At 43.7% G+C, this 12500-nt stretch overlaps 1 protein-coding gene across 1 annotated transcript in view; it reads left to right on the forward strand.

The window, feature by feature from the left end:
- LOC138962429 (uncharacterized) overlaps positions 1–11035 on the forward strand; it is an 11471-nt gene extending 436 nt beyond the window's left edge. Inside the window, exons 2-12 of the mRNA XM_070334233.1 lie at positions 787–946; positions 1654–1824; positions 2357–2448; positions 3062–3288; positions 3880–4130; positions 4573–4807; positions 5793–5882; positions 6307–6518; positions 8608–8808; positions 9777–9954; positions 10856–11035. Of these exons, the coding sequence (XP_070190334.1) occupies positions 787–946; positions 1654–1824; positions 2357–2448; positions 3062–3288; positions 3880–4130; positions 4573–4807; positions 5793–5882; positions 6307–6518; positions 8608–8808; positions 9777–9954; positions 10856–10959 (1921 nt within the window). The 3' untranslated portion in view covers positions 10960–11035. The remainder of the gene's footprint in view (positions 1–786; positions 947–1653; positions 1825–2356; positions 2449–3061; positions 3289–3879; positions 4131–4572; positions 4808–5792; positions 5883–6306; positions 6519–8607; positions 8809–9776; positions 9955–10855) is intronic.
- The last annotated feature ends 1465 nt before the right edge of the window (positions 11036–12500 follow it).

The raw sequence follows: 12500 nt of genomic DNA on the forward strand, positions 1-12500 counted from the left end.
TCATTTTCGCGCCACATGTCATTTCACCACTGCGAGTCATGCCAGGCTTTTACGTGGAACATGTTCATCCTTCACACCCGGTCAAGGGCCAAATATATACAACATATAGCTTCTTGTTGTACATATTGAGGTGGGTTTTTTTGCACAAAAGACTTATTGTTTGACAAAGCTAGGTGTCATTTAGGAAAAGAATTCAGCAAAGAAGTTCTACTATGCAGAGCAAGCAGCCAAGTTGTAGTGTCAAACTTGAAGGTGTTCTTGTCCTGTGTAAAAGCTTAGCCAGGTACGTGGTTGTCAGCAAGGTGATGTACGTATGACACCCAATGATTTCCTTACATTCTTCTGTGGGTGTTTTGTGGGTTTTGTTTTGGGGGGGTAGGGTCTAGAGGGCTGACTGTGCTACAAGACAACTTAAAGTGATGCTAAGGTAAAACTGACCGTCGATATGTCCAGTACTCACATCAGTTGTTCTGTTGTGTTGTTCTATTTGTACAACACAATGTCGGAGTAGGTCTAGGCCTACTTATCAGGTGGAGACGACAGTCTATTTGATCCTAAGTGTTTAAGCCCCACCCCCCCCCCCCACCCCCCAACCCCCACACCCCGAAAGCGGGATATAGGATTGCATTAAATTGTGGAGGAAACACGATCAGACACGTTAAACCCCACTCATGTAAAAATAACAACAGAACGAGTGCACTTGGGAGTAATGCAACCCACAAACGCAGAAGAAGAACAAGAAGAACAAGAGCAAGAACAAGAACCAAAATGTTTTTCATGTTGCAGTCCAGACTTGATGTACCGCGTTGCCGAGGCAACCAGTGTCGAAGCAAGAGCGAAGAACAACTATTTCCGGCAGCAAGGCAACTTCGGTGCTTACACCAGCACCAGCTGTTTTTCACCTGTCGTCAATATCGTCAGGGACTACAGATGGGGCAGGATACAGGTAAGTGTCTATTTCATTTCATTTATGCTTTATTATCCCATTGCTGGAAAATACAGGTGTGTCGCTTCCATTGGCTTTCTCCCAGTGAAAAGCTAGCAGCAAGCATTGTCTCGCTACTCAGATGTGTGCGTGGTAAAATGTAATCAGCAATCTGCACTTTGGACAGAATAATATTCGTGATATAAAGGCTGCTGAATGTGCAGTTTCCGGATGCTACGGTTCATGTGCAATGTATTTTAAAAAACAGGTTTAAATAGTGCATTTGTCTTTTCACATGATGCAATATATATACTAATTTAAAGATTATGTTGACTTCTGTCAGACCTTTTGAATCAATTGATACCAAAAAAATACCAGTCAGCAAATGCTCTGACAAACACACACACACACATACGCACACACACACACACATACACACACACACACACACACACACACACACACACACACGCACGCACACGCCCGCACGCACGCCCCTCTCACACACACACACACACACACACACACACACACACACACACACACACACACACACACACACACAAACTATGAATGGCGATTGTGATCCTAAATACACGCAGACGTGATTTTTTTTCTCGTAAAAATGAAGTCCGGACGGGCCTATAAGAAGTCCTAAGAAGTGTTGATTTTTATTTTATATACTAATTTCAAAAGTGCAATCTCCATTTTCTACACTTTTTTCATAGGAGACGTACGGAGAGGACCCCTACCTGACGGGCAGAATAGCCACCGCATTCGTGCAAGGCCTGCAGGGTGACCACCCGCGCTACGTGAGGGCCAGTGCTGGCTGTAAACACCTGGCCGCCTATGATGGACCCGAGAACATACCTGTTGACCGTCACACCTTCAATGCAAAGGTATGTGTTACTATATTATTAATGCTTGGGGTATGGTGGTGGGGTGTGGGGGGGGGGGGGGGGGGGTTGGGATCGTTGGGGTGGGGGTGGGGGTGGAAATGGATGTGTGTGTTGGGGGGGGGGTGTTCGAGAGCCTGTACTTTTCGGTGTGTGCTCCTGTGTGTGTTTGCGTGTCCATGTACGGGCGCGTGCGTGCGCGCAGACCTGTTATGGTTGGTTTTGGGTTTGGAAAACAAGCACCAGACTGCGAACATCACATTTACCCCATTAAAGAAGTCTTCCATTAAGACATTATCTTTATGTTTGTGGCAGCGTAAAAATACCGATTTAATACTCAAAACAGATTGCCAACGCTCGTCCTTTAACTGAAATCGTTGCTGCCGATGTTACGTCTTTGCTCGTAAACATTCTTCATGCGTGTACGTGTACCTAAACTGATTCCTGTTTTTGTGTGTGTATGTGTTGTGTGTATATGTTTATTCATTCATGTTTTACGTCCACTGATAACAAAGTAGGGATGTTATCTGCATAGGTGTCTGAAAGAGATCTTCGAATGACATACCTGCCAGCGTTCAAGACATGCGTTGAAGCCGGAACATACAGCATTGGTGGTAGTTATAATGCGTGAGTAATTGTGAACTGGACATCAGCCAGAGAAAAATGGCTCCACTGTATATTTCTGACTGCTATTTCTCATGGAGTAAAATCTCAGTAAAAGACATGGGGGTGAAGGGTGTACAGAAAATGTTCCATTGTAATAAATGTATGTTATCTTATGGAAATGAAGTGTGTTTTTTGTCATTGTTTTTATTACTTTTAGTGTAATTGTTATCGTTATTATATATAGCTGCATTGTTGTACAGACACAAAGTCTGAAAATCCTAAAAGTGAGTGATAAATCCCATAGCTCATATATAATATCAAAGTATTCAAGGATAAAGATTGAATAACATCAGAATGTTATTAAAGCATTTTTGTTTAGAGACCCCAAATAAAGACCCTTTTTTGTGTGTGTTGAAAATCAGGTTTTAAAATGGAGGTCAATGCTTTTTACAGATGTTATTTTGAGAAAAAAAACCATTGGAAAACTAATGTCTTTAAAGGGGATAGTTTTAAAACGGCGTTTCTAAAAATGAGGGTTCTAATATTCATGGCCAACTTGGACTAATTAACTTCGAGCAACACATTTAAACAGTTGTCTTTGTTATTTTCCTCCATCTTGGCTCTTATATTCCAGTATCAACGGTATACCATCAGCCTTACAGCGGTATCTGATGACGGACATTCTACGAGGGGAGTGGGGTTTCCAAGGTTACATCTTCAGTGACGCTGGCGCTGTGGAATCGGTCATGTCCAGCTTCAACTGGACACAAAGCAAGGTGGACGCTGCAGCTCTCTGTCTCAACGCTGGTACAAACGTTGACCTAACCAACGACGGGAATACAATTGTCTATGCTGCGCTTGGTGAGGCACGATTTTAGTTTAAAATTGTTAGGAGGACACAGGTATAAAATGTCATAGTTCGTGTTAGGGTCGTTCCTCTGTCTTTATTCTGGTTCCAACCTGGACCTTACCAACGTGAAGACCACAATTGTCAATGCAGCGTTTGGTGAGTCATGATTTTAGGCTGAAATGATGCTTATAGGCATAAGAAATATTGAAAAAATAAATAGAGGCCATTTTTTCACGGTCATAATCGTCTATATTCGACAACAAGGTTTGGGATTCTTTCTCTATCTTCACGACAGCACAAAACTACAGGAATACAGGTGTTCACGCTGGCTCGGTACCGGTGATACCTGATTTTAGCTTAAAGACCTGAGGTGATTTTGGCGTAAACAGAGCTGGACACAAAATCCTCGCCTGGGGCTGATTCCAGATAGCTTGCTGCATGTGCAGTCACTTGCTGCAACTATTAGCCTGAACTGTTGCAGTTTGTCGCAAGCTCTTCTGTCGCAGTTTGTCGTAAAATTCACCTGCCGTGTCGCGACAAAAGCAACAGCTGTGGTACAAAGATAATTGTTTGTATTTGATAACTTTCTTTCTTTCCGCAAGGTGATGCCTTGAAGCAAAACAAAGTGACAGAAGCTATTCTGAGAGAACGCCTGGCGCCTCTCTTCTACACACGCATGCGTCTAGGCGAATTTGACCCACCGGAAATGAACCCTTATAGGTCACTGGGCATGGAGGAAGTGGAGAGTGCTGCACATAGGGCGCTGGCTGTAGAGGCCGCCATGAAATCCTTCGTGCTGCTAAAAAATAACGGGGTGCTTCCTCTGAAAGCTCGCCGTTATGACACCATTGGGGTGAGCCGTGAATAAAGAATAAGATGTTTTTTGTATGTATGCCTTTTACTTCTGTGCGCGTGCTTTCCTTCTAATCGTTAGCCTGAAACATCTTCTCTCTCTCTCTCTCTCTCTCTCTCTCTCTCTCTCTCTCTCTCTCTCTCTCTCTCTCTCTCTCTCTCTCTCTCTCTCTCTCTCTCTCTCTCTCTCTCTCTCTCTCTCTCTCTCTCTCTCTCTCTCTCTTTTGTTAGTGGTTTTTCTTTTCTTTTCTTTTCTTTTGTGTGTTTGTTTGTATCAAGGATAGATTGTAAGAAAAGACCCAGCCTTAAATCGTTTTCCTTGTAAAATACATTTCAGTTTAGTTCTCTCTATATAGTCTGCCCCACTACTCCATCCCCTTCTGCAGCCTTCACACATCGTATCCTACAACACATACCTACCTTGGCGCTGTTATCATTATCAGGTCGTGGGTCCGATGGCGAACAACAGTGAACAGCTGTTCGGTGACTACCACCCCAACCCTGCCCCTGACGCTGTGGTCACTCCGCTGCAAGGCCTGCAGTCTCTGGCCACCACTGTCCGCTACGCAGCGGGCTGTGACGGTAACCCGAGCAGCACGCAGTGCGAAAGCTATTCCTCGGACACCGTCAAAAACGCTGTCACCAACACGCAGCTCAACATCGTGACGCTTGGAACAGGTAAAGCGCTGTTCACACAGCAGACTTTCAACCAACTTTCAACCAACTTAAGTTGGATTGAATTCGCCCAGGAATCGCTGAGACCAAATCGGCACAAATGTAATTCTGCCATTAGAACGGTCCCGACGATTTCATTAGTCCCGATTAAATTCCGATTTAGCAACGACTTGAAAATGTAATTGAGGGCTGCTCGACTCCCCAGCGATTTACAAGCAACTAGGGGCAGACTTTTATTATTGGGCTTCCCGATGTTTTAGCTCTAGCATAAATAAGAAATTCCTCCGAGGTAGGAAAAACACCCCCGAAGTCAGAAGTCAAAAGTCAAAAGTCAAAAGTCAGAAGTCAGAAGTCAGAAGAGAGAAAGTCAGAAGTCAGAAGTCAGAAGTCAGAAGTCAGAAGTCAGAAGTCAGAATGTAAACACAGGGTCCATTGCGAAAGGGTACGTCGAGGTAGGAAAAACACCCCCGTTGGTCAAAGGGAAATAACCATTCTCACTGCCACCAACTGAGAAGGTTATTTCCCTTTGACCATTAATATGTCACTCTTAATCTTAATCCACCAATAACTCCCTAACCGTGTGTTTGACTGGTCCCAATTTTTGTAAGGACCGTCTCAGGAATGTATAGAACCTGTTCACCAAGTTTGGTGACGATCGGTCCGTTCATTCTTGAGATCTATATGCGAACACAAACACACAAACACACAAACAAACAAACAAACAAACAAACACATCCAGTGAAACCGTACACACCCCTATACCGGGGGTGTAAAAATGTGTTGTTGTTTTATAAACCTAATGCGATCGGAAAAGCCGGAACGTGCAAATCGGCTGAGAATTGTACAGACCTTCCTGTATACTCACAATAACGCTTTCAAAATATCCCATGGTATTATGTTTACTAAAACGGCTACACTGCTTTCACTCCGCCGCCCTCATCAGATGACAGACAAGCATTCTGCATACATATTCCTTTTGTGCGTACAGGTCAAGCGGTAGAAGCAGAAGGAAACGATCGCACGTCCATCGACCTTCCTGGGCACCAGGCTCAGTTACTGATGGATGTTATTAAATACGGTATGTAACCAACGTGTTTTTGTTCTTTTTTATTTACCCGATTTGTTCGTCATATCGCCATATTTTTTGTCGCTGCTGCTGTCGCCTGGGTGTTTTTTGGTTTTTTTATAACACTGGCTCTCCTACGATGATCATGACGATAACGATGACGATGATGGGGTTTACTACCCTAGCAGGACTTTGTAGTACAAACCACTTTTCCACTTATTAGGGGCACTTCAATTTTAATTAATTTTTTCCCAGGTGCTGCTCTTGCGACCTCTGCTGTTGACAGCAGTGACTTTCCTGCTGTTGATGGTGATGGTAAAGCGGAAGCCGTCGCCAGACAGTTAACATCTGTCTACATTCTAGAGCGGCTTACAACAGGCTCTCACAATAGGACTGTTCTTCCGCATGACCGTAGTTAATACACCTCTTCTTCCAGGCGGATCAACGCCACTCATCGTGCTGCTGTTCAGCGGCGGTCCCCTAAACATTAGCTTCATGGATTCGGACCCCAGTGTGTCCGCCATTCTCCACTGCTTCCTTCCCGCTCAGGCCACTGGTGACGCCATACGTCACGCCATTCTCAATGACGTCACTGGCGCTGTGCCTGCCGGGAGATCGCCCTACACGTGGCCGGTGTATTTTGAACAGGTTTGTTCGCAGAGCACACTGTTTACAGTTTATAGTTTTAAGTGTAGATTGGGTGATTTCGTGTATCACGATGGGTTTATAGGCTATATAGCGTATGGTTTTAATTTTAATTTTTCAATCAATCAATCAATGACGCTTATATCGCGCATATTCCGTGGGTACAGTTCTAGGCGCTCTGCAGTGATGCCGTGTGAGATGAAATTTTATACGGCCAGTAGATTGCAGCCATTTCGGCGCATATTTACCTTTCACGGCCTATTATTCCAAGTCACACGGGTATAGGTAGACAATTATTAACTGTGCCTAAGCAATTTTGCCAGGAAAGACCCGTTTGTCAATCGTGGGATCTTTAACGTGCACACCCAATGTAGTGTACACGGGGGGAGGGTTCGGACACCGAAGAGAGTCTGCACACAAAGTTGACTCTGAAATAAATTTCCGCCGAACCTGGGATCGAACTCACGCTGACAGCGGCCAACTGAATACAAATCCAGCGCGCTACCAACACTGAGCTATATCCCCGCCCATACTCGTGAATATGGAATTTACGAAATGATTAATATTTATAACTCCCACATACCATTATTATTCTCTATATTTAGAGTGTTTTGTTTATTTGTTTCTTAGACATCGACTTTAGGCTTTTTCTAGGTATATGGATGTAGTTGAGTTTTTGAAACGCGGAGAGAAAATAAAATTATGTTGTCATCATTTTCACGAGTTTTCATTCACAAGCACCTGGAAAATAAATCTCATGTTCCCCAGGCAATAAATCCTCGGTTACCATAGTTGCAGGAAGCAGGTTATACATGGATAATCAAAAGCAAACCCAATAGAAACGCTAGGGTATTCTTCGGCTCTTTTCATTGGCGTTTCCCCAGACCTAAACAGACGACACGACACTGCTTTGCAAAGTTCCAAAAACGAACTGGCAAACTGGCAAAAGTAAACAAAAAACAAAACTACTTCATGAAAGGTCATAAATTCATCACAAACAAATGAAACCCACCGATATGTTTTGTCTTCTTACAAAGTCATGGAGTGCGTGTATCTGTGTTTCGATACACAGACGTTCGGAGAAACACGAACGTCAAGTTCAAGTCAAACCAATTGACCCCTGACACACACATTTTGACCCGTGCACAAGACGTTGTATCGATAAACGAAGCGCAAATAAGAAATAATAATAAAAGCAAAGAAAATAGCAACAAGATATGCAAACATCTAACAAAGCCGAGCAAGCAGAATGACAGGTCTAATGAAAAACAAAGAGGCACTGAGTCGGAAACAAGATCGCGATTCTTTCCTTCGCTGCACGACACAAATCTTCTGTGACCTTTGACCCAACGTAGCTTCCACATTCGATCACTAAGCTTAATATTTACAACTACAAGCCGAGGGGGTGGAATACCGAGATGAACCTACAGAACTGTGCATCCTCAAACCTGACATAATCATCCCAACATTTTATGAACTCAAAAACACAGAAAGTTGCTTTCACACGCCAGCTTTGATTGCCAGTGGTTATCAAAACGGAAACCCGTGTGGTTATCACAACGGAACTCGTGTTTCAAAGCATGGCTCCCTGTGTTGATTGTGCACTTATTTTCTCACTACCAAAATGATGACAAAAACGATGTTTGGTGGTTTGTTGTTAGACCAGCTTTTTTGTCGGTCCTCGGGGGGCATATCGACTTTTGTTTCATATTTATTGACCGACCCTTGGTCCTTAAATATGAAACAAAAGACGATATGCTCCGCCTCGGACCGACAAAAAAGCTGGTCTGTCAACAACCCATCAAACATCTTATTATAGCTAATTTGGCGACAGTCATCACGTACAATGGTTATTGTGAGTTGAAATATGGTCGATCGTGCCTACGTGACGTTTTACTTTGGGTCAGTGTTGACGACACGCAATCCTTTTGTGAGTGTATAAAAGATAATAACATAGGCCTAATTGTGTTAGTGTGCTTGTTATGTTAGCGTTTTATTGCTTGCAAACCTGTGCAAACAAGGCTCTGTCTGTCTGCGTGGTTCAAGCGCTCGTTCTCTTTGCTGTACCCAAGTATTTAAATCTGTTTTGCAGCTAAATGATATGACAGACTACTCCATGGAAGGACGGACATACCGGTATTGGGCAGGCCCAGCACTATACCCATTCGGGTACGGTCTGTCGTATTCCACTTTCGCGTACTCAAAGCTGATGTGCCCTAAGAACATATCTGTCGGGGATGGCATAAACTGCACTGTGGACATAGTCAACAATGGTCCCATTCCTGCTGATGAAGTAAGCACTTTTGTGTGTGTGTGTGTGTGTGTGTGTGTGTGTGTGTGTGTGTGTGTGTGGTGTGTGTGTGTGTGTGTGTGTGTGTGTGTGTGTGTAACGTTTATATGTATGAATTATTCAGCGGTTGGAACTCGACAGATCAAAGTTGAAGTAAATCTGTCTTTTTGGGATAAGTATTAGAAATAAGTTGACCTTTCTTGTTATACGTTTCGTCAACAGTTTACCAGTCAAATCAATCCCTTTTCGTCGAAGATCCTGCAAGTGTACACCTCGTGGACCTAGTCACCAGAGAGACAGTTCGCTTTCTTTGATTACAACACTGCGCGCATGTGTGTAAAGTGCTTTTTAAACTGCCTCCCTTGATATCGGCAGTATCTCCGACAGTTCCAAACTTTACAAAATCGGAGCAAATGAACCACATTCTTCCAGAGGAAACGGCAAACGCAGTAGTGTTTCGAGAATGACGTTTGTCTCGACGACTTTGTCATCACAAGCAGTGGAAAAAGGTCCCTGCCAAACTGTAGTTTGACACGACATCATTTACCTAATATACACACGTGTTAGTATATGGTTCAGTTAGGACATTGGTGGTCTCTCTCGCGTATGAAGGATAAAACGGGCGTTTCCGGGTGTTCAAGGAGCTGCATAGTATATGTGACCCTCCACCATGGAATGAGTCGCATGTCACCTCGCGCGGTTCTGCGCTAGGTTTAAAAGTCCGGGGGATGTCTGGTAACAGTGTGACGGTCACCTTAGTCACAGGCCTATAACTCAAAAAGTTTTCGCTCTTTTCTAAAACGGTTTTCACCACTGGATAGAGCATAAAAAACTCTTTAATAAAATATGAAAATCATGCAAAGGTGACATGCGACTTATTCCGTGGTGGAGGGTCACATATGGGGTTTCGAGCGGACGATATTGGGCACTCTAGCATGCATTGGGTTTACTTTACCTTTCTGTCTTTATAGGTGCTCCAAGTGTACATCTCGTGGACGGCCTCCCAGACGGACTTTCCCCTGCCGCGACAACAGCTTGTGTACTTCAACCGTATACCTTTCAAAGCTAAGCAACAGATGACCTATGCCTTCCACGTGGACGGACGTTCTCTAGCGCTCTGGTATGACAGCGGCTGGGAGATCAAACCAGGTGATGCCTGAGGATTTATTCTTTATGTTAAAGGCAGAGAATCGAAAAAGCAAGAATGGTAATGTTATTGGAACGTTAAGTATGTATGACTAAACAAAACGTTACATTAACTGCACCGCGACCCAGCGGTCGTTGAAGTGGACAGCCAGACAAACACTTATTATAAAGGTAATAAACGTATCTGATAAATTGTCCAAGAAACTTGCTGAGAAGACACAAGCGAGGCATATTATAAGAAAGACATGATTGCCTCGCGCGCCGCGTTGTGTCTTCTGAGCGAGGTTCTTGGACAATTTCTCAGATAAGTTTATTACTGTATCTGTATCATAAATGTTTGTCTGCCTGTCCGCTTAAACGAGCGCTTATAGAGCCTGAGCCTCCCCGCTTGGGAAGATCTGAGATGGTGGGCCTATAACTGTTTTCGCAGGAAGGATTATTTCGTTAGTGTGGACTAGAAGAGAATACGTGAGAACATTAGAAGGATCTGTTTGAATTGGGTATGTGTGTACATCGTGTTCGTGTGTATGTAGGGGGGGGGGAGGATCAAGTGAGGATAAGGTGAGTTTGTTCGCTTTGTCAGAAACCCGAACAACATGGTCAAGAATACTATGAGGATAAAAGTCCTTTGTTCATTGCAATGCTTCCTATTATCTCAGATGCCAGAAGACCAGAGAAACCTAAACACGGGTCAAGACTATTTTGAAAATAAAAGTCCTTGGTTCATTATAATGCTTCGTATTATCTCAGGTGCCAGGAGACTGGTTCCGTTTAACTCACTTGACTGTCTGTGTCTCAGTGCTTACGCCCCTTCATTTTCGTGGATCCTGTCGAAAAATCTTTGCGTCACTTGGTTATATATAAATAGTGATAAACAATGTTCTGTGCTTATTTAACTCCCCAGGTTCGGTGACAGTGTACGCTGGAGGACAACAGCCCAATCAGCAAAAGCAAGTCCCATCCAACATTGTGACTGCCGGCGTCGGCGTTATCGCAGCTTCAGCTTAACTGTATGCTTTCTTCTTAGCTGTCTATTTTCTGGAATGTACACCAATTCGATAACAATGACTTTTCCTACGCTGAACTTCGAGGTGTTTTTACTTGGTGTTTGTTTTGCTTTTGTATTCTTTTTGTACTCTGTGTGTGTGTGTGTGTGTGTGTGTGTGTGTGTGTGTGTGTGTGTGTGTGTGTGTATGTGTTGTGTTGTGTTGTGTTGTGTTGTGTGTGTGTTGTTGTTGTAGTTGTTGTTGAAGGGCCGGAATAAGGGGGGGGGGTTACAGGGGTTGCGCAACCCCCCCCCCCTGGCTTAAGCATGTACCTCCCAAACGCATTTTTTTTGTGTGTGGGGAGGGGGGGGGGGGGGTTGCATCTGGATCATCATGAAATACGAGGAGAAATCGCACCTCTCATCCCCTCCAAAAAAAAAATCATGAAAAAGGGAACATTCCTTGCATTGCATTCCGTTGCCTATGCGTCAAAGGGGATCCATCGGCATTTTTCTTCAACGATTTTTGTGATGAAAAGTATGAGTCCTTACAATCTCAATTCTTCTTCATTGCCTATACAGCTTGCTGTCGAATTTACCTTTTTCGTTCAAGGAGAGGCTTCCTTTCCCTCCAGAAACATCAAAAAACGTTCAGCTTCAAGGGGGCAAAGCCCCCATGAAACCCACACCAAGGGGGCTTCGCCCCCTGGACCCCCACCAAGGCGGGGCTTCGTCCCCTGGACCCCCATCTGTAACCCCCCCCCCCCCCCCCCTAGTACTTACCTAGTCCGGCCCTGTGTTGTTAATGGATGTGTATTTGGTTGTCTGTGTGTGTGTGTGTGTGTGTGTGTGTGTGTGAGTGTGTGTGTGTGTGTGTGTGTAAACATGAGCATAACATGTATATTGCAAAATTTTCACATCCTGACCTCAAATAGGCCTGTCAGATAAGTCTACTTCTGCCCTACCGTTCGAACTGGTAATAGTGTAACGCATGATTATTTCCCTTTCCCACCAAAAGTGTACCTCGATTGTTATTTCTTTCCAAAGTTTATTTTTCAAGTAAAGGGCTATCATGCGCACTCAATACATACATGACGTTTCGGATCATAGATCCTTCGACAGATCAAAAACAAGTCGCGTAAGGCGAAAATACAATATTTAGTCAAGTAGCTGTCGAACTCACAGAATGAAACTGAACGCAGCAAGACCGTATACTCGTAGCATCGTCACTCCACCGCCCGTGGCAAAGGCAGTGCCCGTGGAATTGACAAGAAGAGCGGGGTATTCGTTGCGCTAAGAAGGATAGCACGCTTTTCTGTACCTCTCTTCGTTTTAACTTTCTGAGCGTGTTTTTAATCCAAACATATCATATCTATATATTTTTGGAATCAGGAACCGACAAGGAATACGATGAAAGTGTTTTTAAATTGATTTCGAAAAAAAAAATTTGATAATAATTTTTATATATTTAATTTTCAGAGCTTGTTTTTAATCCAAATATAACATATTGATATGTTTTTGGAATCAGCAAATGATGGAGAATAAGATAAACGTAAATTTGGAT

The sequence above is a fragment of the Littorina saxatilis genome, linkage group LG3, assembly GCF_037325665.1.
Source record: "Littorina saxatilis isolate snail1 linkage group LG3, US_GU_Lsax_2.0, whole genome shotgun sequence".
Taxonomy (NCBI): Eukaryota; Metazoa; Mollusca; class Gastropoda; order Littorinimorpha; family Littorinidae; genus Littorina; species Littorina saxatilis.